The sequence below is a fragment of the Pogoniulus pusillus genome, chromosome 39 (assembly GCF_015220805.1).
Source record: "Pogoniulus pusillus isolate bPogPus1 chromosome 39, bPogPus1.pri, whole genome shotgun sequence".
In the NCBI taxonomy this organism is placed as follows: domain Eukaryota; kingdom Metazoa; phylum Chordata; class Aves; order Piciformes; family Lybiidae; genus Pogoniulus; species Pogoniulus pusillus.
Window position 1 is genome coordinate 8,046,745 of NC_087302.1, and position 23,413 is coordinate 8,070,157.

Genomic DNA, 23,413 nt, shown 5'->3' on the forward strand with positions numbered 1-23,413 from the left:
GGTCCCTCCGCCGAGACACAGTTGGATGAAGGGCACCCGGGGGGGGCATGGGGCTCTAAGGCTGGCAGGAGCTTGGTAGGGCCCACTCTGGGGGGGATGGGGAAGTCGGGGGCAGGGGGTCCCTCACTATTCAGAGTGCCAACGTGGGTACACACTGGGCATGGGGAGGGGGGGATGCTTCACCCTGGCTGGTGGGCTTGAGAGGTCACTCACCCCGGTTGGGGATACCCAGTGGGCATGGAGGAGTCCTCCACCCTGTGTGGAGTGCCAATGGGGGGCACCCAGTGAGCATGGCGAGGGGCATTGCCCTGTCCATATTGGGATGGGAGGGCACCCACTGGGCATGGGGCGGGGTGGGGCTGCCCTTTGCCCTGTCTGGGGGCTGCTGGGGTGCACCCAATGGGTTTGGAGGTGTCCCTCACCCTGCCCAGGGTGCCAGGGGGGCACAGAGTGGGAGGCTGGGGGTGGTCTCTCAACAAGTCTGGGGTGCTGCGGGGGGTGGTCAGTGGGCACGGCAGGGTGAGGGACACCCTGGGTGGGTAGTGAGAGGCATTCAGTGGGGTTGGGGGGGCCTGGTACTGCCGGGGGTGTGGATGGAGGGCACCCAGTGGGTATGGAGCAGGTCTCTCACCCAGGCTGAGGTGCCAGTGGGTGGCACTAACTAGAGCATGGCAGGGTGGCAGAGGGAGTGCCCCTCACCCGCCCCGAGGGGGGGGCCCAAGATGTGAGGGGGGTGCCCCTCCCCTTGCCCATCCCAGCAGTGCCCCCCCCCAGCCCCGTACCTCCCCCAGGCGACATCTCGGTGGCTCCAGGGCGCCCCTACTGGCCAGGGGAGTTCGTGACAACGGCGAGCGACAGCGAGGGCCCAGGGGGCACCGAGCTGCTGCGTGTGGAGGGACCCCCCCGGGGAGACCCCCCCCGGCCCAACGGCGAGACCCTGCCCCCGCTGCTGCCCCTGCCCCACCCCCACAAAGGTACGGGCTGGGAACTGCCCCGAGGGCATCTGGGGGGGGGTCTCAGCCGGGCTGGGGTCTGCTACCCCAATGAATGCCAAGGAGGGGGCACCTCAACGCTGGTCCCCCCCAGCACCAAGCATCTGGGTGCCAAGGAGGGGGCACCTCAACGCTGGTCCCCCCCAGCACCAAGCATCTGGGTGCCAAGGAGGGGGCACCTCAACGCTGGTGCCCCCCCCAACACCCAGCCCCTGGCTGCTTCCTCCCCGCCAGGCATCCTGAAGAAGAAGTCCCTGCCCCCCATCAGCGAGCGGGGCAGCACCCAGCGCCCCGGTGCCCCCCCCGGCTCCCCTGGCAGTGAGGGCAGCAGGGCGGGGGGGGTGCCCGCGGCAGCCCCGGGGGGCGCTGTTGCCCCCCGGCCCCGGCAGAGCCTGCGGGAGCAGCTGCGGGGGGTGACGCCCATCGCCATGAGCATCCGGGCGGGCACCGCCGACGAGGACTCCTCCGGCTCCGAGTGAGTGCCCGCGGCCGGGAGGGGATGGGTGCCAGGGAGCTGGGTGGGTGCCCAGGGGGTGCCAAGCGCGGGGGGGGGGGGGGGCTGGGTGCTGGCCGAGTGAAAGAATGGCTCATGGGTGCAAGGGTGCCCACTGGTGTGCAGCAGGTGAAGGGGTGGCTGCTGGGTGCCCAAAAGGTGCCTACAGGGTGAAAGGGAGACTGGTGGGTGCCCATCAGCTATCCACTGGGTGCCAAGGTGCCCAACAGGTGCCCCTTTGGTCCAAGAGTGCCTGTGAGGTTGGGTGCCCATGAAGTGGCAGAGGTCTCTGTGCCCACTGGGTGCAAAGATGCCCTTGGAGTGCCTGTTGTGTGAAAGGATGGCCCTTGGGTGCCCATTGGATGCCAGGCTGCCCATCAGGCTGAAGGGTGCCGTTTGGGTGCCCATCAGGTGTAAGGTTGTCCACTGGGTGTGAGGGCACCCACTGGGTGGCATAGGGGTGAGGATGCCCACTGGGTCTAAGAGTGCCCATGAGATGCCAGGTGTAACTGTTCCCAATGCATGACATGGTGCCTGTTGAGTGCCCACTGGGTGCCAGTGTGCTTGTCAGGTGCCCATTATGTGCTGAAGTGCCCACTGGGCTCCTTTTGGGTGTTGAGTGCCCATTGGGTGCCCATTGACTATCCTTTGGGTACTCATTGGCTATCCCTAAGTGCCCAATAGGTGCCCATCAGCTCTAACAGCACCCACAGCGTGCCCACAGGGTGCCAATTGGATGTTGTGTGCTCACTGATTATCCATGAGATGCCAATTATCTCTAGCAGCACCCATAGGATGCCCATGGGTGGTCAACTGAGTGTTGGGTGCCCACTCAGTATCCATGGAGTGCCCATTTGGTACCCATTGGCTATCCTTGTGGTGCCCATTGGGTACTGGGGTGCCCGTTGGGTACCCACTGGCTATCCTTGTGGCACCCATTGGGTGTTGTGGTGCCCGTTGGGTACCCATTGGCTATCCACAAGGTGCCCACTAGGTGCTGGGGTGCCCACAGGAGAGTGTGTGTGTGTGTGTGTGAGTCCAGGCTGGCACAGCGGCTGGCCCAGGGCGGGCACCCTGCCCGCGGGCACTAACCCTGCTCTTCTCTCCCCCCCTGCCCCCCTCCTTGGCACAGATTTCTGTTTTTTAATTTCCTCCATTAACCCGCGGGGGCCCCCCCGTGCCCCCTCCCGTGCCCGCCCTCATGTGCCCTCCCATGCCCCCCACGCCACTCCATACCCCTCCCGTATCTCCTCCATGCCCCCCTCATGCACCCGCCATGCCCCCCCTAAACCTCCCCATGCTCCCCCATACCCCCCCTGTGCCCTCCCATACCCCCCCCTTGTGCCCACTCATGCCCCCCCATGCCCCTCCATGGCCCCACATGCACCTCCCATGCCCTCTCCATGCCCACCCCGTACCCGCCATGTCCCTCCCAAGCCCGTCCCATGCCCCCCATGTGCCCCCCACACCCTTCCACACCCCCTCCATGCCCCCACACCTGCCCCTTGCCCGGGCTCTCGCTGGGTGCTGGGCAGGGCATCCTGGCACCCAGCCTGGCCCCGATCATACATTTGTCTGTCTTGGTTTTTTTACCCCCCCCGTGCCCACCTCCACCCCTGTCTGTCCGTACATGTACCCCCCCTCTCCGTGCCCCCCCAGGAGCGACGAGACCTCCATCTAACTGGCACCCAGCTTGGCACCCACCGCCCTGGCAACACTGCGATGGGAGGGTGGCACCGAGAGGGGGGAGGAGGGGGTGGAGGGGGGAAGGGCACAGAGCCCCAAACCCCTCTCCTCCTCTCCCCCCCCCCCCCCCCGCATTGCACTTTGGATGCTGGCAGGGATTTGCCCTCCCCTTGCCTCTAAAGTTGGCACCCTGGAGGGGGGGCCGTGGTGGTGGCACAGGGTGCGCCCCCCCCAGTGCCATGCCCCTCCCAGTGCCATGCCACTTCTACTGCCCTGCCCTCCACCACTGCCATACCCCCCCCCAGTGCCCTGCCCCTCAGTGCCATGCCCCCCCCGCGCCATGCCCCCCCCCGCGCCATGCCCCCCCAGTGCCAACCTGTGCTTGCTGAGGAGTTTATTTAAAAAAGACACGTAGAAGACACACAGCAGAGGGGAGCTTCCCCCCCCCGCCCCCCTGCCCCCCCCCACATTGTGCCACCCCCCCGGCGGGGGCAGGGAGGGGCACACATGCTGATGGGGGGGGGGGGTCGTTTGGCGCAGAGATGTTTGCTCCTCCCCCCCCCCCGACCCAGTACTTTGCCCACCCGCAGGGGGGAGGTTATTATGGGGGGGGCTGGGCGGGGGGGGCATGAGGGACCCCTGGGTGCTGGGTTTGGGGGGGGTCTCGGGGGGGGTTTCCTATTGCTGCAGGAACCTTTTGTAATGAAAGCCAAACCCAACCTGTGGCTCCGCCTGCTCCGGGGGGGCTCAATCCTCGCCCCCCCCCCCGGCCCCCAGCTCTGCCCTGCCTCAGGCAGGAGTTTGGGGAGGGGGAGTGGGCGGGGGGGGGGAGGGGAAGGGTCCAAGCACCCCAAATCGCTGCGGGCGGCTCCTGGGGGGGGTCACCTCGGGGTGCTGCTCATCGCCGGCTTGCGGGGGGCACGGAGGCGGCTGGGGGGGGGGCCTGGTCTGCACCCCGAGGCAGCGGTGCCAGCGGCCCCCCCCCGCACCTGCGTGGGCACAGCAGCCGTGGGGCAGTGAGGCGCCGAGGGGGGGGCAGGGTCAACCCCACACACACCTCCGTGTGTGCCCCCCCCCCGTGTGCCCCGCTCCTCCCCCCCTCGCACCCCCCCCCGCAGCACCCATCCTTACCTCGGGGTGCCCCCCCCGCCGGGGTCCGGCCAGGTGCCCTGGGGTTGGCACTGGGCACCGCAGGGCGGCTGGAGGGCATGGAGACGGTGGTGGCCCTGGCACGGGGCTGGCGGGTGGGGGGGGGGCAGAGGGCAGGGCCCCCTCTTGTCTTGGGTGGGCCTGGGGAGAGGGAGGTTGGAGGGGGGCATGAGGTGGGCATCCTGACAGCCACCCTGAAGGTGCCTATGCTGTGGGGGCTCCCTGCCCACCTTGCTGCCCATGCCCATCCCTGCCCCTGTCCCCTGGTACCTGCTGTGCCCCCCTGGGGGGGCTCCGACTTGCCACGGCTCCCAGCCCCCTGCCCCCGAGGTGGGCAAGGCCGAGAGGGGCCCACCCGGGGAGGGCCCACCCGGCTCTGGGGCGGCACCCTGGCCCCAGAGGGTGGTATCCTGGCACTGGAGGGTGGCACCTTGGCTCCGGGGGGGGGCACCCTGGCCGAAGGGAGCCCCTTTGGCGATGCCGTGGGGTGACAGCTGGGTGACAGCTGGAGACAGAGGGCACAGAGGGGCAGGGCTTAGTGGCTGCCCCCACCCCAGGCAGGGCAGGGGAGGCCACGATGCCACCCTTGGCGCCATGAGGGTGGCACTGGGCCCCCGCACCCTGAGCTGGGTGTTGGACTTCAGTCCTGGGGGGCACACAACGCGGGGCCGCACTGGGTGCCACCTACCTTTGAGGTGCCAGGGACGTTGTTGGCAGCAGGGCCCCCGCGGGCCTTGGCGGGGGTGCGGGGGGCAGGGAGGGGGGGCACCGTGGGCAGCAGTGCCCGCACGGGGCTGTCCTTCACCACGAAGGTCTGGCGCCGCGGGCTGCGGGGGCTGTGCGTGCTCGGGGGGGTGTGGCAGCTGTTGGGGGTGTGGGGTGCGGTGCCAGGGGGGCTCGGAGGGGGCAGGTGGCACTGCTCCAGCTGCGCTGCCAGGCGGGTGGCCTCCCGCATCATCTCCTCCAGGTTGGCACCGCTCAGGGGGCTCCAGCTCCCCCCACCAGCCCCTGCTGGGCTCTCCTCAGCCTTCTCCTCCTCCTCCTCCTCCTCCTGGCTGTGTGGTGAAGGCCTGCGTGAGCCCTGCCCTGCCACCCTGAGCCCACCCACGTCATGCATCATCATGGCCCCCTCCCATACCACCCAGAAGCTCTGTGCCACCCATAATGCCAGCTGCAGGGTGGCACAGCTCCCAGGACCCCCAGCCGGGGGGGGGGCAATGCCCTGCTGTGATCCCAGGGCCTTGGCTGCAGGGTGGCAATTCCCACACGTCCCACGTGGGCTTGGGCACGGGTTGGCATGCCCCTCACGATGCCAGGGTGGGCTGCCCCCTCTGCCCCCCTCACCTGTCAGAAGGTGACAGAGTCCCGAAGTCAAAGCTCTCCTCGGTGACAAAACGGACATCTGGGGGCACAGGTGGGGTGAGCCCCGGGCCAGCGGTGCCACGGGGGCTGGCACGGGGGGGGGACACAGCTCTGGCACTGCCCTACCTCGCTCCTCAGCCATCCCCTCCTCCTTGGCCTGGCACCGATACTGGAGCTGCTGATGGCGAGTGGGGGGTGACCCACAGACCCCACCCCAGTCCCAGCCCCCCACCCGTGTCCCCAAACCCACCGCTCGGGTGGCACCGGCCAGCACCCAGGGGCAGCACCCGCCGGTGCCAGGCACAGTCAGGCCTTTGTGCCACCGGGGATGGCACCACCAGGGCTGGCACAGCTTGGAAGCGCCACCCTGAAGGGACCCCTGGGACACCCACTCAGGGGGCGCCCTAGCCCAAGACCCTCATCCCGGGGGACCCCAGCCCCAACTAAGAGGGTCGCAGCCCACAGCGGGGGGGTCCCAGCACCCCAACCCCGCAGGGGTTCCACACCGCAATCCCACCAGGGGGTCCCATCGCCACTCCAGCTGCTCCCAGCCCCCCGCCAGCCCGAGTGGGGGGTCCCAGTCCAGCACCCCGATCCCGGGGGGGCTCCCAGGCTCCCATCCCCACCGCGGCAGCTCCCAGTCCCCACTGGGCAGACCCAGACCCAGAGCCCAGCCCGGCAGCACCCCCGGCCCGCAGCCCAAACCGGAGGGTCCCAGCCCCGCACCCCGGCCGCAGAGGCTCCCGGCCGCACCGAGAGGTCTCAGCCCGGAGCCCTCCTTCCCGGCGGGTCCCGGCCCCGCACCGGCCGATTCCCGGCCCCCAAGGGTCCCCTCACCCTGGCCCCGGGGACTCCCTGCCCCACATCCCGATTCCAGAGGGTCCCCGGCCCCACCGAGGGGTCCCAGCCCCACACCGGAGGGAGGGTCCCAGCCGCGCTAACGACTCCCGCGGATCCCAGCCCCACGCCCGACCCCCGGGGCACCCCCATCCCGATCCCGGCCCCACGCTCCGACCCCAGGCAGTCCGAGCCCTACCGAGGGATCCCAGCCCCACGCTCTCATCCCGGGGGGCTCCCAGCCCCACAAGGCGGCGGTCCCAGCCCCGTACCCCGACCCTCAAGGGACCCTCATCCCGATCCCGGAGCCTCCCAGCCCCGCACGGATTCCGGGGGGGTCCCAGCTCCACCAACGCATCCCAGCCCAGCGCTCTCCACCCGGGGGGGATCCCAACCCACCCTGAGGGGCTCCCAGCACCGCCAGGGGGTCCCAGCGCAGCCCCTTCCTCCCGGGAGGATCCCAGCCGCCGCCGGGGGGGCCCAGCCCCGCGTGCCGACCCCCACGGGACCCCCAAGCCCCGTCCCGGGCGGTCCCAGCCCCGCGCCGGAGGGGCTCATTTCCCGCCGCCCCCGCGGGGTCTCCGCTCCCCCCTTTTTTTCACGCCCCCAGGGGGTCCCGGTTGGCCCCGCCCCCGGCTCCGGTTGGCTCCGCCCCCCCCCGGTGCCCGCTCACCGCCGGGGCCCGCTTGCGGCGCGCGCGCGGGGGAGGGGGCGGGGTCTGGCGCGCGGGGGAAGGCGGGGCCTGGTTCGAATCCCCCTCCCCCCGACGTCACAGCCGCGCGCGCCGTCCCGCCGCGCCCATTGGCTGCCCGCCCCCGGCAGCTGCGCTCTTCTATTGGCTGCGCCCGCCGGGGGGGCGTGTCCCCGGAAGCGCGGCGGCTGCGGGGCCCTTCCGCCGGCAGCGGCAGCGCCATGGCCGCCGTCCCCCCCGACTCCTGGCAGCCGCCTACCGTCGCCATGGAGACCACGTAAGGAATGGGGTCGCGGTACCGACACCGGGAGGTCCTGCCCACGACCCTGGCCCTGCTCCCTGTCCTGATACCGGGCAGCCCCCGCTGTCCCACAGCCCCGGTGCAGGACAGATCCTCCGGTACTCCTCACCTCCAACTTCCCCGGGTAGAGAACAGATCCCGTTAGTTTCCCAGTACCGGCAGGCCCCCGTTCTCCCCACTCCCGTACTAGGCAGCTCCCGTTAGCTCCCGTTAGCTCCCGTTAGCTCCCAGTTCTCCCGCTACCAGGCAGACCTCATCAGCCCTCAGTCGTGGTTGCGCCGGCACCAGACAGTCCCCGGTACCGTGCTCGAAGCCCCCCGCGTCTCCCGGTATCCCGTGTCCTCTCGCTGTCCCCATTGCTGAGCAGCCCCCAGGGCTCTGCCCCCCGGTTCCGGGCAGCTCTGTTAGTCCCCCCCAGTCCCAGCTGCCCCCCTCGGCCTGGCCAGTCCCCGTTACCCCCCAGTCCCAACCAGCCCCCATGGTCCCTCAGCCCCCCACCAGCCCCAGTCCTCCCCCCCGGCTCTGGGCTGGTCCTTGGCGGGGGTGTCGGTGTGACGCCGGTGGCGCCGGCAGGATGGGGCCCATGGTGCTGGAGCTGTACTGGAAGCACGCCCCCCGCACCTGCAAGAACTTCGCCGAGCTCTGCCGCCGAGGCTACTACAACGGCACCAAGTTCCACCGAGTCATCAAGGACTTCATGGTGCAGGGAGGGGACCCCACGGGCACTGGTGAGACACCCTCCTGGCCCTCACCCGCGGCCGTGGCACCCCCCCCTGTGCCACCCGGCTGAGCCCCCCCTGTGCCACCCGGCTGAGCCCCCCCTGTGCCACCCGGCTGAGCCCCCCCTGTGCCACCCGGCTGAGCCCCTCCTGTGCCACCCGGCTGAGCCCCCCCTGCCTCCTCGTCTCTCCCCAGGTCGCGGCGGAGCCTCCATCTACGGCAAACAGTTTGAGGATGAGCTGCACCCCGAGCTCAAGTTCACTGGTGAGAGACCACCCCGGGGGGGGCACAAGTCCCAGGACTCCAGCTCGGGGCAGGGGGGGTGTCTCACGCCCACCATGGCCCCAGAACCCCATCTATTGGGGGTCACAACCCCTGTGCCCCCCTGAACCTCACCCACGGGCTGGGATGTTCTCCACGTCCCCCAGAACTCCAGCTCTGGGGTGCCTCATCCTCTGTGTCACCCATGGGCTGTTGTGTCCCCCAAGGCCTCATCCATGGCATGGCATGGCATGGCATGCCCTTCATGATGCCAAGACCTTGGCTATGGGTTGGCATGTCCCTCGTGTCCCCCAGAACATGGCTCTTTGGGTCTCGGGGTGGCAAGTTTGCCTCAGGTACCCCTCAGGAGCCCAGCTCTGGGGTGGCATATCCCAGAGAGCCTGACTGTGGGGGTGCCATGCCCCAGGCCTCCAGCCACGGGCTGCCATCTCCCCCGGGACCTTGAGCAGAGAGTGTGCCAGCCACCACCCATCATCCATCATCATCCATCATCATCCCTCCCTCCATTCATCCTCTTCCCCATCCCTCCTTCTGCCTCTTGGTCCTTCTTCATCCTTTTCTGTCCATCCCTCCCTCTTCCATCTCTCTGTCCATCCTTCCATCCATCCATGATCCCTTCCTCCATCTTTCCACCCCATCATCACCCATTTCTCTCTGCATCCTTCTTCACACTCTTCTCCATCTCTCCTTCCACCCCTTGGGCCTTCTTCATCCATTTCTCTATCCAGTCAGTAGTCATTCTTTTGCCGCTGTTTTATTCACCCATCCATCCCTCTCCATCCATCCATCCCTCTCTACCCATGCACTCATCTCCATCCATCCCTCCCTCTCCATCCATCCCTCCCTCTCCATCCATCCCTCCCTCTCCATCCATCCCTCCCTCTCCATCCATCCCTCCCTCTCTACCCATCCATCCCTCTCCATCCATCCATCCCTCTCCATCCATCCATCCCCACCCATCTATCTCCATCCATCCATCCATCCCTCTCCATCCATCCCTCCCTCTCTACCCATGCACTCATCTCCATCCATCCATCCCTCTCCATCCATCCATCCCTCACCACCCATGCACTCATCTCCATCCATCCCTCTCCATCCATCCATCCCTCTCCATCCATCCATCCCTCTCCATCCATCCATCCCTCTCCGTCCATCCATCCCTCTCTGTCCATCCCTCTCTACCCATGCACTCATCTCCATCCATTTCCATCCCTCTCCATCCATTTCCATCCCTCTCCATCCATCCCTCCCTCTCCATCCATCCGTCTCCATCTCTCTCCATCCATTCATCCGTCCCCATCCCTCTCCCTCCATCCATCCCTCTCTATCTACCCATCCATCCCTCCCTCCCTCTCTCTTCATCTATTCCTCTCCATCCATCCCTCCCTCCCTCTCTCTTCATCTATTCCTCTCCATCCATCCCTCCCTCTCTCTCTATCCATCCATCTCCATCCATCCGTTCTCCATCCCTCTCCATCCATCCCCATCCATCCCTCCCTGCCCACCCATCCCTCTCTCCCCACCCATCCCTCTCTCTCGATGCATCCCTCCATCTCCATCCCCCTCTCCGTGCCTGACGCCTGCGTGCCGCAGGGGCCGGGATCCTGGCGATGGCCAACGCGGGGCCGGACACCAACGGCAGTCAGTTCTTCCTGACGCTGGCGCCGGCGCAGTGGCTGGACGGGAAGCACAGCATCTTCGGCAGGGTGTGCCAGGGCCTGGGCGTCCTTGCCCGCCTGGCCATGGTGGAGACCAACGCCCAGGACCGGCCCTTGGATGACGTCAAGGTCATTAAGGCTTTTCCCTCGGGGTAGGGGCAGGAGCTCTGCCCCTCCCCACCCCCCCTGCAATAAAAGGACCTGCCAGTGGCGATGCTGTGCCCACGCTGGTGGCTTTGGGGGCACTGGAGGGAGCGGTGCCCAGCGTGCTTCGACAGCCAGGGGCTTGCTGCTGCTCCCCCCAGGAGATAAAGCAGGTGAAGGGTGCCTGCCCCCGCCCCCCCTCCAGGGAGCGTGCCCCTGCGGGCAGCAGTGTGCCAGTGCTGGCTGGGGGCAGGTGGAACTGCTACCCCCCCAGGGGAGCGTGCCCCTGCGGGCAGCAGTGTGCCAGTGCTGGCTGGGGGCAGGTGGAACTGCTACCCCCCCAGGGCTTGGAATGGGCGAGGGGAAAGCAGGAGACCCTCACCTGCTCCCCCCCCGGCCTGGCAGGGGGTAGGTGCCCACTGAACCCTGCTGCATCGTCCTGTGTGTACCCCGGGAGGTCCGGGGGTGGTGCTGGGGACCTGGGGGTGGTGCTGGAGGTGGTACCAGGGACAAGCTCGGGGTCCGAGGGTGGTACTGGGGGTCTTGGGGTGGTACCGGGGACCTGGGGGCGGTGCCAGGAGTACCGGGGGCGAGGTGGTACCTGGGAGGAGCCCCCAGGCGGTCACGAGGGGAGGGTACCGGGGGAGACAGCGGAGGTTCGGGAGTGGTACGAGGGACCTGGGGGCGATCCCGGAGGGATCCAGGGATTCGGGAACGATCCCGGGGGCCTGGGAGTGATCCCGGGGGGCCATCCCGGGGGTAGGGTGTGGATACCGGGGGCGATCCCACTGGTCTGGGGGCGATCCCAGGGGTGGAGCTGGGGGTGATCCCCGAGGTCCGGGGGCGATCACAGTGTTCGAGGGCGGTACCGGGGGCGGTTCGGAGCCCCCCGGAGGCGGTACCGTAGGAAACACCGGGGCAGCCCCTCGGTGCGGGGCCGGTACCGGGAGCCCCGGGCGGTGCCGGAGGCGGTTCCGGGGAGGAGCTGATCGCGATCCCGATCGCGGTGTCTGTGCTGGTGCTGGTACCGATTACCGGGGGCGGTTAGAACGGAGTAGCGGCAGAGCCCGGAGCATGGCGGGCCTGGGGGGCCCGGAACCGGACAGCAGTCCCGGCCCCGGCCCCGTCCCGGCCACTCGGGTGGAGCTGACGGTGTCCTGCAGGTACCGGAGGCGGCGGGAGGCGGCTGGGGGCGGTGTGGTAGAGCACCGGGATGCGCCGGGATGCACCGGGATGCGCCGGGATGCGCTGGGGAGCGCTGGGGAGCGCTGGGCGTTGTAGGGTACTGGGAGGCACTGGGGTGCAGTGGGGAGCGAGGGGCGGCTGGGGGGCACTGGGGTGCAGTGGGGAGCGAGGGGCGGCTGGGGGGCACTGGGGTGCAGTGGGAGCGGGAGGCGCTGGGCGTCGCAGGGTGCTGGGAGGTACTGGGATGCTCTGGGAGGCACTGGGATGCTCTGGGAGGCACTGGGATGCTCTGGGAAGCACAGCGGAGCAGGCGGCAGTTTGCTTCGGGGGATCCTGGGATGCGCTGGGAGGCACTGGGAGGCACTGGGAGGCACTGGGAGGCACTGGGAGGCAGTGGGGCGCGGGGGCAGGCAGCGCTCTGGGGTACGGGGGGGCACTGGGGAGCGGAGGCAGGCGGCGTTGGGAGGTAATGGGAGGCACTGGGAGGCACTGGGAAGCAGGAGGCTGTAGAGAGGCACTGGGGGAGCGGCAGCAGTGGGGGTGGTAACTGGGGGGGCACGGGCAGAGCAGGAGGACCGCGGCTGGTGGTGGGGCCGAGTGGTGGGAGGCACTGGGAGGCACTGGGAGAGGCAGGGACGCTGCGGGTGAAGGGCACTGGGAGAGCGGGGGGAGCGCAGCGGGTGGTGGGTACCAGGGTGTGGGGGCACTGGGAGAGCCATGGGGGGAGTGGCACTGGGAACGTGGAGGGCACAGTGGTGGGGGGCGCTGGTGGAGGGTGCGGGGGGCACTGGGAAGCACTGGGAGAGACAAAGGCACCGCAGGTGCAGGGCACCGAGAGAGCAGGGTGCTGGGGGTGCCACTGGGAACATGAGGGCACTCAGTGCTGGGGGCACTGGGAGAGTGGGGGGCACTGGTGGAGGGTGTGAGGGGCACCGGGAAGCACTGGGAGAGCAGAGGACGCTGCGGGCATGGAGTACTGGGGGGCACTGGGTGCACTGAGGGGGTACATCGGGGTGGTGCCCCCAGGCGGATCCTGCCCCACCTGCTCTGATGTGGGTGCCAGCCTGGGGGGCTGGGGGGGACACACCCCCATGTGCTCTGGGAGTTGTCACTGTGGGGACCCAAATGATGGGAGGGGAGGGAGTGTGAAACTTCACTGCCCCCCCCGCTGCAGACCGGGGGGGTGCTGGGTGCTGGAGTGTCCCTGTCCCTTGCCCCCCTGCCCACCCACCCCAGATTGTGCTGGGTGCCCCCCCCCCCGCCATACCCCGTACCCGCCTCGGCTGCCGTGGGTGCTCCCCTGGCCGTGCCGGGTGCCCTGTGCCCCCACCCCCCAGGAAAGCCCTGCTGGGTGCTCCCCCCCCGCTGCAGCCTGTGCCCCCCCACCCCCCCCCGCCCGCTCCGACCTATTTTCCTCCCACGCCGTCAGGGACACTCCAGTCCCTGGCCGGACGCTGCCAGCTCTGCGGCGGGGAGGGGAGGGAAGGTTCTGGGGGGGGCCCCCAAGGCTCTGCACCCCGACACGAGCCCGAGACCCCCCCAGAGGGGTGTGCACCCCCCCCCCCGGACGTGGCTGGGGCCCACACATGCACTCACACTGGCACTGGTGCACACTCACACTCATTCTCACACTGGCACACTCAGATTGGCACACTCACACTGGCACTGATGCACACTCACATTGGCACTCACACTGGCACTGCTGCACACTCACACTCACACTGGCACTGATGCACACTCACACTGGCACTGATGCACACTCTCATTCTCACACTGGCACACTCACATTGGCACACTTACATTGTCACTGCTGCACACTCACACTCACATTGGCACTCACACTGGCACTGCTGCACACTCACACTCAGTGCCCTCCCCGCAGGCAGCTCCTGGACAAGGACACCTTCTCCAAGTCAGACCCACGTGAGTGGGGCTGGGGGGCTGGGGGGGTGTCCTGAATGGGGTCCTTGGTGAGGGACTTCAGTGGGGCTGAGGGCACACAGAGGTCAGAGGGCACCCTAGGGTGGGGGGCGGGCTTCAGGGAGGGTCTAGAGGATCTTCAATGGGGCTGGGGGCGTCCAGGGTGGGGAGTGGGTTTGGGGGAGGTCCTGAGGGTCCGAGGAGTGTCCTGGGGGGGTCCAGAAGGTGCCCATGGTGGGGGTCTGGGGGCACAGGGCAGGGGTCCAGGGATGTGTCCTGGGGGGCAGGGGAGCTCTGGGGGGTGTCCAGAAGGGGCTTGGGGCACCTGAGGGTGTCTGGGCGGGGGGAGAGGTCGGGGGAGGTCCGGAGGGTTTGGGGGGGTCAGATAGTGTCGAGGTGGGGTGTGGGGGGGGTGTCCAGAGGGTGTGCAGGGGTCTGAGTGTGCCCCCCCAGTCTGCGTGCTGTACACCCAGCGCCCTGGCTGCCGGCAGTGGCGGGAGGTGAGTGCCAGGGCAGCACCTGCGGGCACCAGCGCGGGGTGCTGGGCAATCAGCATGTGGGGGTGCTGGCCACCTGGCCAATCAGCATGTGGGGGTGCTGGCCAGCCAGCCAATCAGCATGGAGGGTTGCTGGTCAACTGGCCAATCAGCATGGTGATATTATGACCTATCAGCATGTTGGGGTGCTGGGCAGCCAGCCAATCAGTATGTTGGGGTGCCAGCCTGCTGGCCAATCAGCATATCAGATGGTGGCCAACCTGCATGCCAGTGGTGTTGGGGTGCCAGCCAATCAGCATGCCGGGGTGCTGGTCAGTTGGCCAATCAGCATGTTGGGGTGCTGGGCAGGCAGCCAATCAGCATCTTGGGGTGCCAGCCAATCAGCATGTCGGGTTACTGGGGAGCATGTTGGGGTGCTGGGCAGGCAGCCAATCAGCTGTCAGCACACAAACAGTTGGCCAATCACTGCTGGCTGTCCCCCAGAGAGGGGACACTTGGGGACACCCCCGGGTCGCCCCTGCCCCCCCGCCGCCTCCCGCCCCCCGCCCCCCTCCCCCTGCCCTGTAATTAGCGCCGGGGCTTAATTGAGGGGCTGGAGGGGCCTCAATGGCCGGGCGGGGCTGGGGCACAGCCCCGACACGATGACAAAGGGGCACCTGGGGCCGTCGTGCCTGGCCGCCTGTCCCCTGTGCCATCCTGTGCCACCCTGTGCCACCCTGTGCCACGTTGTGCTGCTCTGCCGGCGCCAGCCCCTGTCGGGCTGCTCCTGCCGGTGTCCCTGTGTCCCTCTGTGCCCGTGTCCCTGTGTCCCTGTGTCCCTCTGTGCCCGTGTCCCTGTGTCCCCATGTCCCTCTGTGCCCGTGTCCCTGTGTCCCCACGTCCCTCTGCCCGTGTCCCTGTGTCCCTGTGTCCCCACGTCCCTCTGCCCGTGTCCCTGTGTCCCTATGACTCCCTGTCCCCATGTCCGTCCCTATACCCGTGTCAGTCCCCACGCCCCTGTCCCCGTGGCTCGCTGTCCCCACACCTGTGCCCCTGCCCCCGTGTCCCTGCACCCCCATCCCCACCTCCTCACCTCCCTGTGTCCCCGCGGGTGTCACCACGCTCCTGTTTCCGTGGCCCCTAGCTCGTGTCCCCTCGCCCCCATGGCCCTGCCCCTCCACCTCCCCACGTCTCCCTTCCCTCCTCTCCCCACGGCCTCCTCCCCACGGCCCCGCCCGCGCGTCCCCACCTGGCGCCGCTGTCCCCACGCCGCAGTTCGGCCGCACGGAGGTGATCGACAACACCTTGAACCCTGACTTCCTGCGCAAGTTCGTCCTCGACTACTTCTTCGAGGAGAAGCAGAACCTGCGCTTCGACCTGTGAGTGGCCCCCGTGCCCCCCGTGGCCCCCCAGTGCCCCCAGTGGCCCCCCAGTGCCCCCAGTGGCCCCCCCAGTGCCCCCACACTGCCCCCCTCTTGGCACCACCACCACAGCCTCTCTCTCCCCAGTGTCCCTCACTTGCAGCCTCCCCACGTTTGTGTCCCTCTCCCGTGCCAGAGCTGGCTGAGGTGGCTCAGGCTGTGCCTGGGGGTGCCAGGAGGGTGCTGCAGTTGTCCCTGTCCCAGACGTGTCCTTGTCACTCTCCAGTCCCTGTCCTTGTCCCTCTTCCTCTTTCTCCATCCCCATCCCTTTTCCCATCCCAATCCCATTCACCACCAGCCCTGTCCCAGCTATGTCCCTGTCACTCCCCTCTCCCTCTCCCTCCTCTCCCTCTCCCTCTCCCTCTCTCTCCCTCTCCCTCTCTCCCTCTCTCCCTCTCCCTCCCTCCCTTCCTCTCTCCTCTCTCCCTCTCCCTCTCCCTGCCGTCTCCACTCCTGTGCCATCACCATCCTTGTGCCCACCCCTGCCCCCATTGCCGTCCCCAAGGCCACTCCGTCCCCACCCCTATCCTGTTCCTGTCCCCATCCCTGTCCCACCTCCATCCCACGCCCTTGGCCACCCTCTCCCATCCTCCCCTCCCGTGTCCCATCCCCTCCCTATGGCTGTCCCCAGGGCCCCCCTGTGCCCAGAGCCCCTGGCCCAGGTGCCCTGCTCTGTCCCCAGGTACGATGTGGACTCCAAGAGCCCAGACCTGTCCAAGCACGTAAGCGTGGGGCTGGCAGCTGTGCCCTGCTGCCACCAGCCCGGGGGGCACCCCTGGTGACACGGTGGCTCCGCAGGACTTCCTGGGCCAGGCCTTCTGCACCCTGGGCGAGATCGTGGGCTCAGCTGGCAGCCGCCTGGAGAAGCCTCTGACGTGAGCCCCTTCCCGCCCCCCCCCCACCTCCTTGTGCCTCAGTTTCCCCCCGGGGTAGCCTGTGCCAGGCTGCCTGGCAGTGTCCCCATGGCCCTGTCCCTGGCAGTGTGCCTGGGTCCTTGGCCAGGTGGCCAGGATGGAGTCCAGCCCCTGGTGACAGCTTCCCCATGTGTCCCCTTTGAGGGGGGGGAGGGTTTGGGGGGGGGATCTGAGCTTAACTGGGAGGGGGGGTGGGGAGTGGGATCCCTTCTGTCACACCTCTGTGTCCCAGCAGGATGGGGACAGCCACCACACACCCCCGGGGCAGGAGACCTGCTCCAGCCATGTCCAATGGGTGAGTCCTGGAGGGGCCCGGGGTGGGGGGTGGGGGAGGGGACACCACGGTCACCAGGTGTGTGAGTGTCCCCCGGGCTCATGGCACCTCCTGGCAGTGGCATCCCCGGGAAGAAGTGTGGCACCATCATCCTCCTCGCCGAAGAGCTGGGCAACTGCAGGGTGAGCCACGGCCCTGGGGACACCCTGGGGACACCTCAATGTCCTATGGAAGGAGGCTGCAGACCCCTCCCCCCCCCCCCCCCCCCCCCGCCCTGCCATAGCTGCACCTTCTTGGCCTTCCTCACGCTGGGATGAGGAAGATGAGGGGCAGGCTTGACACGTTCCCATGGCTTCTGGGTCCCTCGAGGGTGATCCCTGCAGCCAAGAAGCTGCACCCCGATGTGCCCAGGGGGGTCCGGGGCTGGTGACACCACCCTCGGTGCCCCCCCGCGGCAGGACGTGGCCACGCTGCAGTTCTGTGCCAACAAGCTGGACAAGAAGGACTTCTTCGGCAAGTCAGATCCCTTCATGGTCTTCTACCGCAGCAACGAGGACGGGACGTGAGTGCCAACCCCCCCCAAACCACGGTGCCACCCCCCACAAAACGCTGTGCCACCCCCAGCGGCAATGTCACATCCCCAGCCCTGAGACAGCTCCGGAACCTCAGCGGCCCCAGGGGCTTGGGCTGGCTCGGGCGGAGGTCTCCCAGAGCCACCCCTCGGGTGCTGGGCTGGGTGCCCGCCGGGGCGGCACCTCCTGGTGCCACCTGGTGGTGTCCCCTCCTCAGCTTCACCATCTGCCACAAGACGGAGGTGGTGCGGAACACCCTGAACCCGGTCTGGCAGGCGTTCGCCATCCCCGTGCGCGCCCTCTGCAACGGCGACTACGACCGGTGCGTGCCGGGGCCGCGGGGGGCTCCGGGGGGCTCCGGGGGGCTCCTAGGCTCACTCCGCTCCTGGGCAGCGCACCCACAGCCCTGCCCCACCCCTCGCCGTGTGCCTCAGTTTGCCCAGCTGGGCAGCAGGCTCCCTCCCTGGGGAGGTGCCCCCTGCCGCTCAGAGCACCCTCGCCAGCTGTGGTGCCCTCAAGCTTCCAGCAGCTCTTGCTGCATGCCTCTGTGGACCCATCTGGGTGATGGATTCCATCATCCTCATCCTCCCCCTCATCATCATCACAGAGCCACCCCTGGGGGTGTTCCCTCTCCCCCACGCCAGTGCCACCAGCTGCTTCTCCTCTGCTGTGGTGCCCTCAGGCTTGCCAGCAGCTCTCACTGCATGCCTCAGTTGATCCAGATGGGTGATGGATTCCATCATCCTCACCCTCCTCCTCCTCATCATCATTACAGAGCCACCCCTGGGGCTGAGCCCCCTCTCCCAAGACAATGCCACCAGCTGCTTGTGCCACAGCCATGCCCCAGCCCATGCCACGTGTCTCAGTTGCCCGCCTGGGTTCCCATCACCTCCACAGAGGTGTGCCCACTGCCAAACCCAGTGCCACCAGCTGCTTGTCCTCCTCTCTGGTGCCCACACTCAGGCCCTCCAGAAGCCCCTTGCTGTGTGCCTCAGTTTCCCCACTGAGGGCAGGGGGCTCTGCCAGCACCCCCAGCGAGGTGCCAGCCCTCCCCAGAACCGGTGCCACCACCTGCTTGTCCTCCTCTCTGGTGCCCACAGCCCTGCCCCGGCCCTCTCCACGTGCCTCAGTTTGCCCACCTGGGCGACAGTCTCCGGCAGCAGCACACAGGCAGGGCTGGGGGTGTGCCCCCTCCCCAAAAGCAGTGCCACCAGCTGCGTGTCCTGGCAAACAAGCCTGGCGTCGTGCCGCTGGCTTGGCCCCTGTCGGACGTTGCTGTGGCAACAGAGGATAAAAATAGCCTACCGAAACAGCCTGAGGAGGAGGAGGAGGAGAAGAAGGCCCAAGGAGGCGTCAAAACAAACCCATGGGGACCCATCACAGCTCCTCCCCTGTGGGGGGTCTGGAGGGGTCTGGGGGGTGCTGGGCAGAGGCTGTGACCCCTCTCCGGTGGGGGTCTGGGGGGCACTGGGCAGAGGCTGTGACCCCTCCCTGCCCTGCAGAGCCATCAAGGTGGAGGTGTACGACTGGGACCGTGACGGCAGGTGAGCCGCGGGGAGGGGCACCCTGGCGACCCCCACCCCAGGCTGCCCCTGCAGCCCAGCTGGTGGTGACCCTCCTGGCACCCCACACAGCCACGACTTCATCGGGGAGTTCACCACCAGCTACCGGGAGCTGGCACGGGGGCAGAGCCAGTTCAACGTCTACGAGGTAAGTGGCACAGGGACCGGGGTGGGGGGGGGGCGGTTGGCAGCACCCATGAGTGCCACGGTCCTGCTGCTGCTGCACCCACGGGCATTATGGTCCTGTGCTGCACCCTGGAGCATCACAGTCCCTCGGGTGTCCATGCTTCACTCATGGGCGTTATGCTTCCCTGGGTGCCATGGTCCTTTGGGTGCCCATCCTGCACCTTTGGGTGCCATGGATCCTGTACTACATGCCTGGGTGCCATGGTCCTTTGGGTGCCCATCCTGCACCTTAGGGTGCCATGGATCCTGTATTACATGCCTGGGTGCCATGGTCCTTTGAGTGCCTAACCTGCACCCCACGGGGCATGGTCCCTGTGCTGGACCCCTGGCTGCTAATACCCCAAGGTGCCCATGATGTGTTCTGGGGTGTCACAGTCCCTGCCCCCAAGGTGCCCGTGCTGCCCCCACGGGTGTCACAGCCTCCTCCGTGGTGCCCTCCTGCAGCTCCCCTGCTCCCCCTCCACAGGTGGTGAACCCCAGGAAGAAGATGAAGAAGAAGAAGTACCTGAACTCGGGCACGGTGAGGGCAGGGAGGGCAGGGGGGGGGCAGGGGCGCGGGCACTGCCCCCGGCTCAGCCGTGCCCCCGCAGGTGACGCTGCTCTCCTTCGCCGTCGAGTCCGACCACACCTTCCTGGACTACATCAGGGGAGGGTGAGCGCCGCGGGGGCGGGACGGGGGTGGGGGGACATGAGCCTCGCTTTGCTCACGCCGGGGACCGGACCAGGGCCGGTGTGGTCCTGGGCAGGGCGCCCCCAGCACCCACCATGGGCACGGGAGGTGACACCTGCGTGCAGGAGGGGTGGCAAACCTCATCGCGGGGGTGAGGTGAGTGGCACACACCCAATCCGTGGGGTGCCCCCCGCGAGAGAGCAGGTCTGCAGGCCAGGGGGGTGACTGGGGAGGGAGCTGTGCCCCTCAGCCCCATGGTCACATCCTGCATCGCCCACCCCGGATGCCTAAAGCTACTTCTCCCCCCACGCAGGACGCAGATCAACTTCACTGTGGCCATCGACTTCACTGCCTCCAACGGTGAGCTGGGGGGGGGGAGATCATTAAATGGCCGAGGGGGCGGGGATCGGCTCGGAGCTGGCTGAGCGCCCCCACCCCGCGCAGGGAACCCCTCGCAGTCCACCTCGCTGCACTACCTGAGCCCCTACCAGCTGAACGCCTACACCATGGCGCTGAAGGCCGTGGGGGAGATCATCCAGGACTACGACAGCGATAAGATGTTCCCCGCGCTCGGCTTCGGCGCCAAGATCCCCCCCGACGGGAGAGTGTCCCACGAGTTCCCGCTGGTGAGGGCAAGGGGGTGCCCTCCGAAGGGAAAAGGGAGAGGGGGGGGGATGTGCTGGCATCGCCCCCAGAGCCTCCCAGCGCCGGGCGGCAGGGCGGGGGAGGGGAGGGAGGGCAGAGGGTGAGTGGTGCCAGCCTCAGCCGCGGGATGCTGCCGCCCGGGACACGCTGCGGGGGAAGCTCAGGGAGTGTGGGATGGACGAGTGGGGACTGGGGGGAGCTGAGCGGGGTGGAACTGTTTGGGTTGGAAGGGAACGAGGAGCCCCCATGGCCAGCAAGGTGCCCCCATGGCCAGCAAGGAGCCTCCATGGCCAGCATGGTGCCCCCATGGCCAGCAAGGTGCCCCCATGGCCAGCAAGGAGCCCCCATGGCCAGCAAGGTGCCTCCATGATCAGCAAGGTGCCCCCATGGCCAGCAAGGAGCCCCCATGGCCAGCATGGTGCCCCCATGGCCAGCAAGGAGCACCCATGGCCAGCAAGGTGCCCCCATGGCCAGCAAGGTGCCCCCATGGCCAGCAAAGTGCCCCCATGGCCAGCATGGAGCCCCCATGGCCAGCAAGGAGCCTCCATGGCCAGCAAGGAGCCTCCATGGCCAGCATGGTGCCCCCATGGCCAGCAAGGAGCCCCCATGGCCAGCAAGGAGCCCCCATGGCCAGCAAGGAGCCCCCATGGCCAGCAAAGTGCCCCCATGGCCAGCAAGGCCAGCAGGGTCCTGGGAGAGCTGCTGGGAGGAGAAGCTCCTGCAGCTGTGCCAGGGCAAGGGCAGGGCCTGCCCCTGGGCAGGAACAACCTCCTGAGCAGCACAGCTGGGGGGGGACCTGCTGGAGAGCAGCTCCCAGGAGAAGGCCCTGGGGGTGCTGGGGGGCAACATCTGCCCAGGAGCCAGCAAGGTGCCCGCTGGCACTCCGTGACTCTGCCCCTGGACCTGTGTTGGCAGAACGGGGACGCTGCCAACCCTGCCTGCAGTGGCATCGAGGGGGTGCTCGAAGCTTACCACCGCAGCCTGCGCAGCGTCCAGCTCTACGGCCCCACCAACTTCGCCCCCGTGGTCAACCACGTTGCCCGGTAAGGGGGTGCCAGCATCGAGGGGTGGGGGGTGTCTGGGGCGGGGCCGGGGGGATCTCCACCCCCCCGGCGGTGCCACTCAGGGGCTGTGCCCAGCTCTGCCGCGGCGGTGCTGGACGGCTCCCAGTACTTCGTGCTGCTGATCATCACCGACGGAGTCATCTCCGACATGGCACAGACCAAGGAGGCCATCGTCAACGTGAGTGCCACCAGCTGCCGGGCACCCCTGCCCTGCTGTGCTCCCCCAGGTCCCCAGGCTGTGCTCTCAAGCCTCGTGGTCCCCACGCGGCACTCCCTGGGCCTTTGGGTGCCTGTCCTGCACCCACGGGTGGCACAGGGGCACAGCGTGGGCTGGGCAGCTCCTGCTTGTCACCCTCTGGTGGGGGTGCAGCAGCTGGCTGGGGAGTGCCGTGCAGGATGCCCAGGCACAAGGTGCCCAGCATAGACCTGGGTGTGGGGTGATCATCGTGACCCTGGGTGCCTATCACAGCCCCAGATGCACAGTGCCCACCATGGCCCCTCACAACCCCAAGAATAACCATCATAGCCCTGGGCACAGGATGCCCATCACCAGCCCAAGCATGGAGTGCCCATCATAGCCCTGGGCACAGGGTGCCCATCACCAGCCCAAGCATGGAGTGCCCCTCACAGCCTTGGGGGCAGGGTGCCCACCATGGCACTCAATGTGGGCTGCCCATCATGACTCCAAGTGAATGGTGCCCATCACGGCCCAGGGCACAAGGTGCCCATTACAACCCGGGCACTGGATGCCCACCATAGCCTGAAGCATGGGGAGCAGGCAGCAGCCATGCCAGGGTGCCCAAGGGGTGTCACATGGAGCTCCCTACTGGCACCCTGTCTTGATGCCTCTCCCCCACCCTCCGAGCAAAGATGCTGCACAAAGAGCCAGGTGGGTGCTGGGTTGGCACCTCTGGGGGCTGGGGGGGGCACCATGGCACTTAGGGGTCTCTTCTGTGCACCCCACCTGGCTGCTGCAGGCTGCCAAGCTGCCCATGTCCATCATCATCGTCGGAGTGGGCCAGGCTGAGTTCGATGGTGAGGCTGGAGGGGGGGCTGGGGGGTGGGAGGGGTCCAAGGGGCATTTGGGGGTGTCCGGGAGGGGTCCAAAGAGGATCCGAGGTGGTTTGAGGGGGGGGTCTGGTGGGAACCAGCTCTGCCTTTGGCCACTGGGGAACCGTGCACTGAATTTGTCAGGGCTCAGCTGGTGGGGGGGGGGTGATGGTGATGGGATGGTGGTGAATGAGGGCCCCCCCGTTTTGTTTTGGGGGGGGTCCATAGAGACACCCCCCCAATCCCTCCCAAATTAAAGCTCCCCCAGTAATTAATTCCCATTCTCACTGCCCTGCAGCTCGGGATCGGGGGGGGGGGGAGGTGTTAAAGGGGTCTCCCCCGCCGTGGGGCGTGGGTGGCTGAGCCCTGCCTGTGCCCCCCCAGCCATGGTGGAGCTGGACGGTGACGACATTCGCATCTCCTCCCGCGGCAGGGTGGCCGAGAGGGACATTGTGCAGGTACTGCCCCACCGGGGGGGCTGGGGAGGGGGGAACCCCCCCCCAAATCAGCCCCATTGCATCCCCATTGCTACGGGGGGGGGAGCACCAACTGGTGCCAGCATGATGGGGGATGAAGGAATGGACTGGGATATTTGGGGGGGGCTGGCAGTGAGAAGTAAAGTGGGGGGCACTGGGAAGTGGGGGGGGGCACTGGGATTTGGGGACACATTGGGGCATGGCGGAGCAGTGGGAAGTGGGGGGGGCAGGGGTGGGGGAGGACTGGGGTATGGGGGGGGCACATGCTGGGAGCTGGAGGTGTGTGGGGACAGGGAGGGCACTGGCACAGTGTGGGGGGCGCTGGGACATGGGGGGGCACTGGGCTCTGGAGGGGGGCACTGGGACGTGTGGGGGGGGGGTCTGTGGGGCCGCGGAGCAGCGGCGGCAGCGCGGCCCCCCCCGCAGTTCGTGCCGTTCCGGGACTACCTGTGCGGCGGCAGCGCGGTGCGGAGCATGGCACGGCTGGCCAAGGACGTGCTGGCCGAGATCCCCGAGCAGCTCATCTCCTACATGAAGGCTCGGGGCATCAAGCCCCAGCCCGCGGCCCCCAGCCCCGACCCCCCCGGGCCCGCAGCGCCCCCCGAGCCCTGACCCACCCCCGGCCCGGCCCGCCTGGAAGCCACACACCGCCCCCCCCCCCTCCTATCTCTCCTCTCCTACTC

The 23,413-nt window shown here is 68.0% G+C and overlaps 4 protein-coding genes across 11 annotated transcripts in view; 3 read left to right on the forward strand and 1 right to left on the reverse strand.

Moving 5' to 3' along the window:
- The window catches only part of CELSR2 (cadherin EGF LAG seven-pass G-type receptor 2), a 28,488-nt gene extending 24,598 nt beyond the window's left edge, over nt 1-3,890 (forward strand). For 2 of the 4 annotated variants that reach the window (XM_064173904.1, XM_064173905.1), the window contains 3 exons: nt 792-974; nt 1,227-1,467; nt 2,618-3,890. In XM_064173904.1, coding sequence (XP_064029974.1) covers nt 792-974; nt 1,227-1,467; nt 2,618-2,645 — 452 coding nt within the window. In that variant the 3' untranslated portion in view covers nt 2,646-3,890. The remainder of the gene's footprint in view (nt 1-791; nt 975-1,226; nt 1,468-2,617) is intronic. The other 2 variants (XM_064173906.1, XM_064173907.1) reach the window with 2 other exon arrangements.
- PSRC1 (proline and serine rich coiled-coil 1) lies at nt 3,551-7,270 on the reverse strand. 5 transcript variants are annotated; one of them, XM_064173910.1, is made up of 7 exons: nt 7,193-7,270; nt 5,809-5,857; nt 5,665-5,722; nt 5,009-5,375; nt 4,591-4,825; nt 4,303-4,461; nt 3,551-4,160 (listed from the first exon to the last, which is right to left on the reverse strand). In XM_064173910.1, the coding sequence occupies exons 2-7, from the start codon at nt 5,822-5,824 to the stop codon at nt 3,961-3,963; spliced, it is 1,035 nt and encodes a 344-aa protein (XP_064029980.1). In that variant the 5' UTR covers nt 5,825-5,857; nt 7,193-7,270; the 3' UTR covers nt 3,551-3,960. The 5 variants fall into 5 exon arrangements, with proteins under 5 accessions (XP_064029980.1, XP_064029981.1, XP_064029979.1 ...); XM_064173911.1 differs by having other exon boundaries at nt 5,809-5,860; XM_064173909.1 differs by lacking the exon at nt 7,193-7,270 and adding an exon at nt 6,919-7,096.
- Nucleotides 7,271-7,408: 138 nt separating this feature from the next.
- Nucleotides 7,409-10,383, forward strand: PPIL1 (peptidylprolyl isomerase like 1). Its single transcript, XM_064173406.1, has 4 exons — nt 7,409-7,487; nt 8,085-8,239; nt 8,427-8,495; nt 10,107-10,383. The coding sequence occupies exons 1-4, from the start codon at nt 7,432-7,434 to the stop codon at nt 10,325-10,327; spliced, it is 501 nt and encodes a 166-aa protein (XP_064029476.1). The 5' UTR covers nt 7,409-7,431; the 3' UTR covers nt 10,328-10,383.
- Nucleotides 10,384-11,138: 755 nt separating this feature from the next.
- Nucleotides 11,139-23,399, forward strand: CPNE5 (copine 5). The gene is made up of 21 exons (XM_064173405.1): nt 11,139-11,478; nt 13,383-13,423; nt 13,874-13,920; nt 15,172-15,275; nt 16,000-16,039; nt 16,116-16,192; nt 16,467-16,526; nt 16,624-16,687; nt 16,964-17,067; nt 17,295-17,399; nt 18,580-18,621; nt 18,712-18,787; nt 19,292-19,345; nt 19,416-19,477; nt 19,809-19,855; nt 19,940-20,121; nt 21,056-21,183; nt 21,280-21,382; nt 22,182-22,239; nt 22,639-22,712; nt 23,157-23,399. The coding sequence occupies exons 1-21, from the start codon at nt 11,390-11,392 to the stop codon at nt 23,340-23,342; spliced, it is 1,743 nt and encodes a 580-aa protein (XP_064029475.1). The 5' UTR covers nt 11,139-11,389; the 3' UTR covers nt 23,343-23,399.
- Nucleotides 23,400-23,413: the final 14 nt, after the last annotated feature.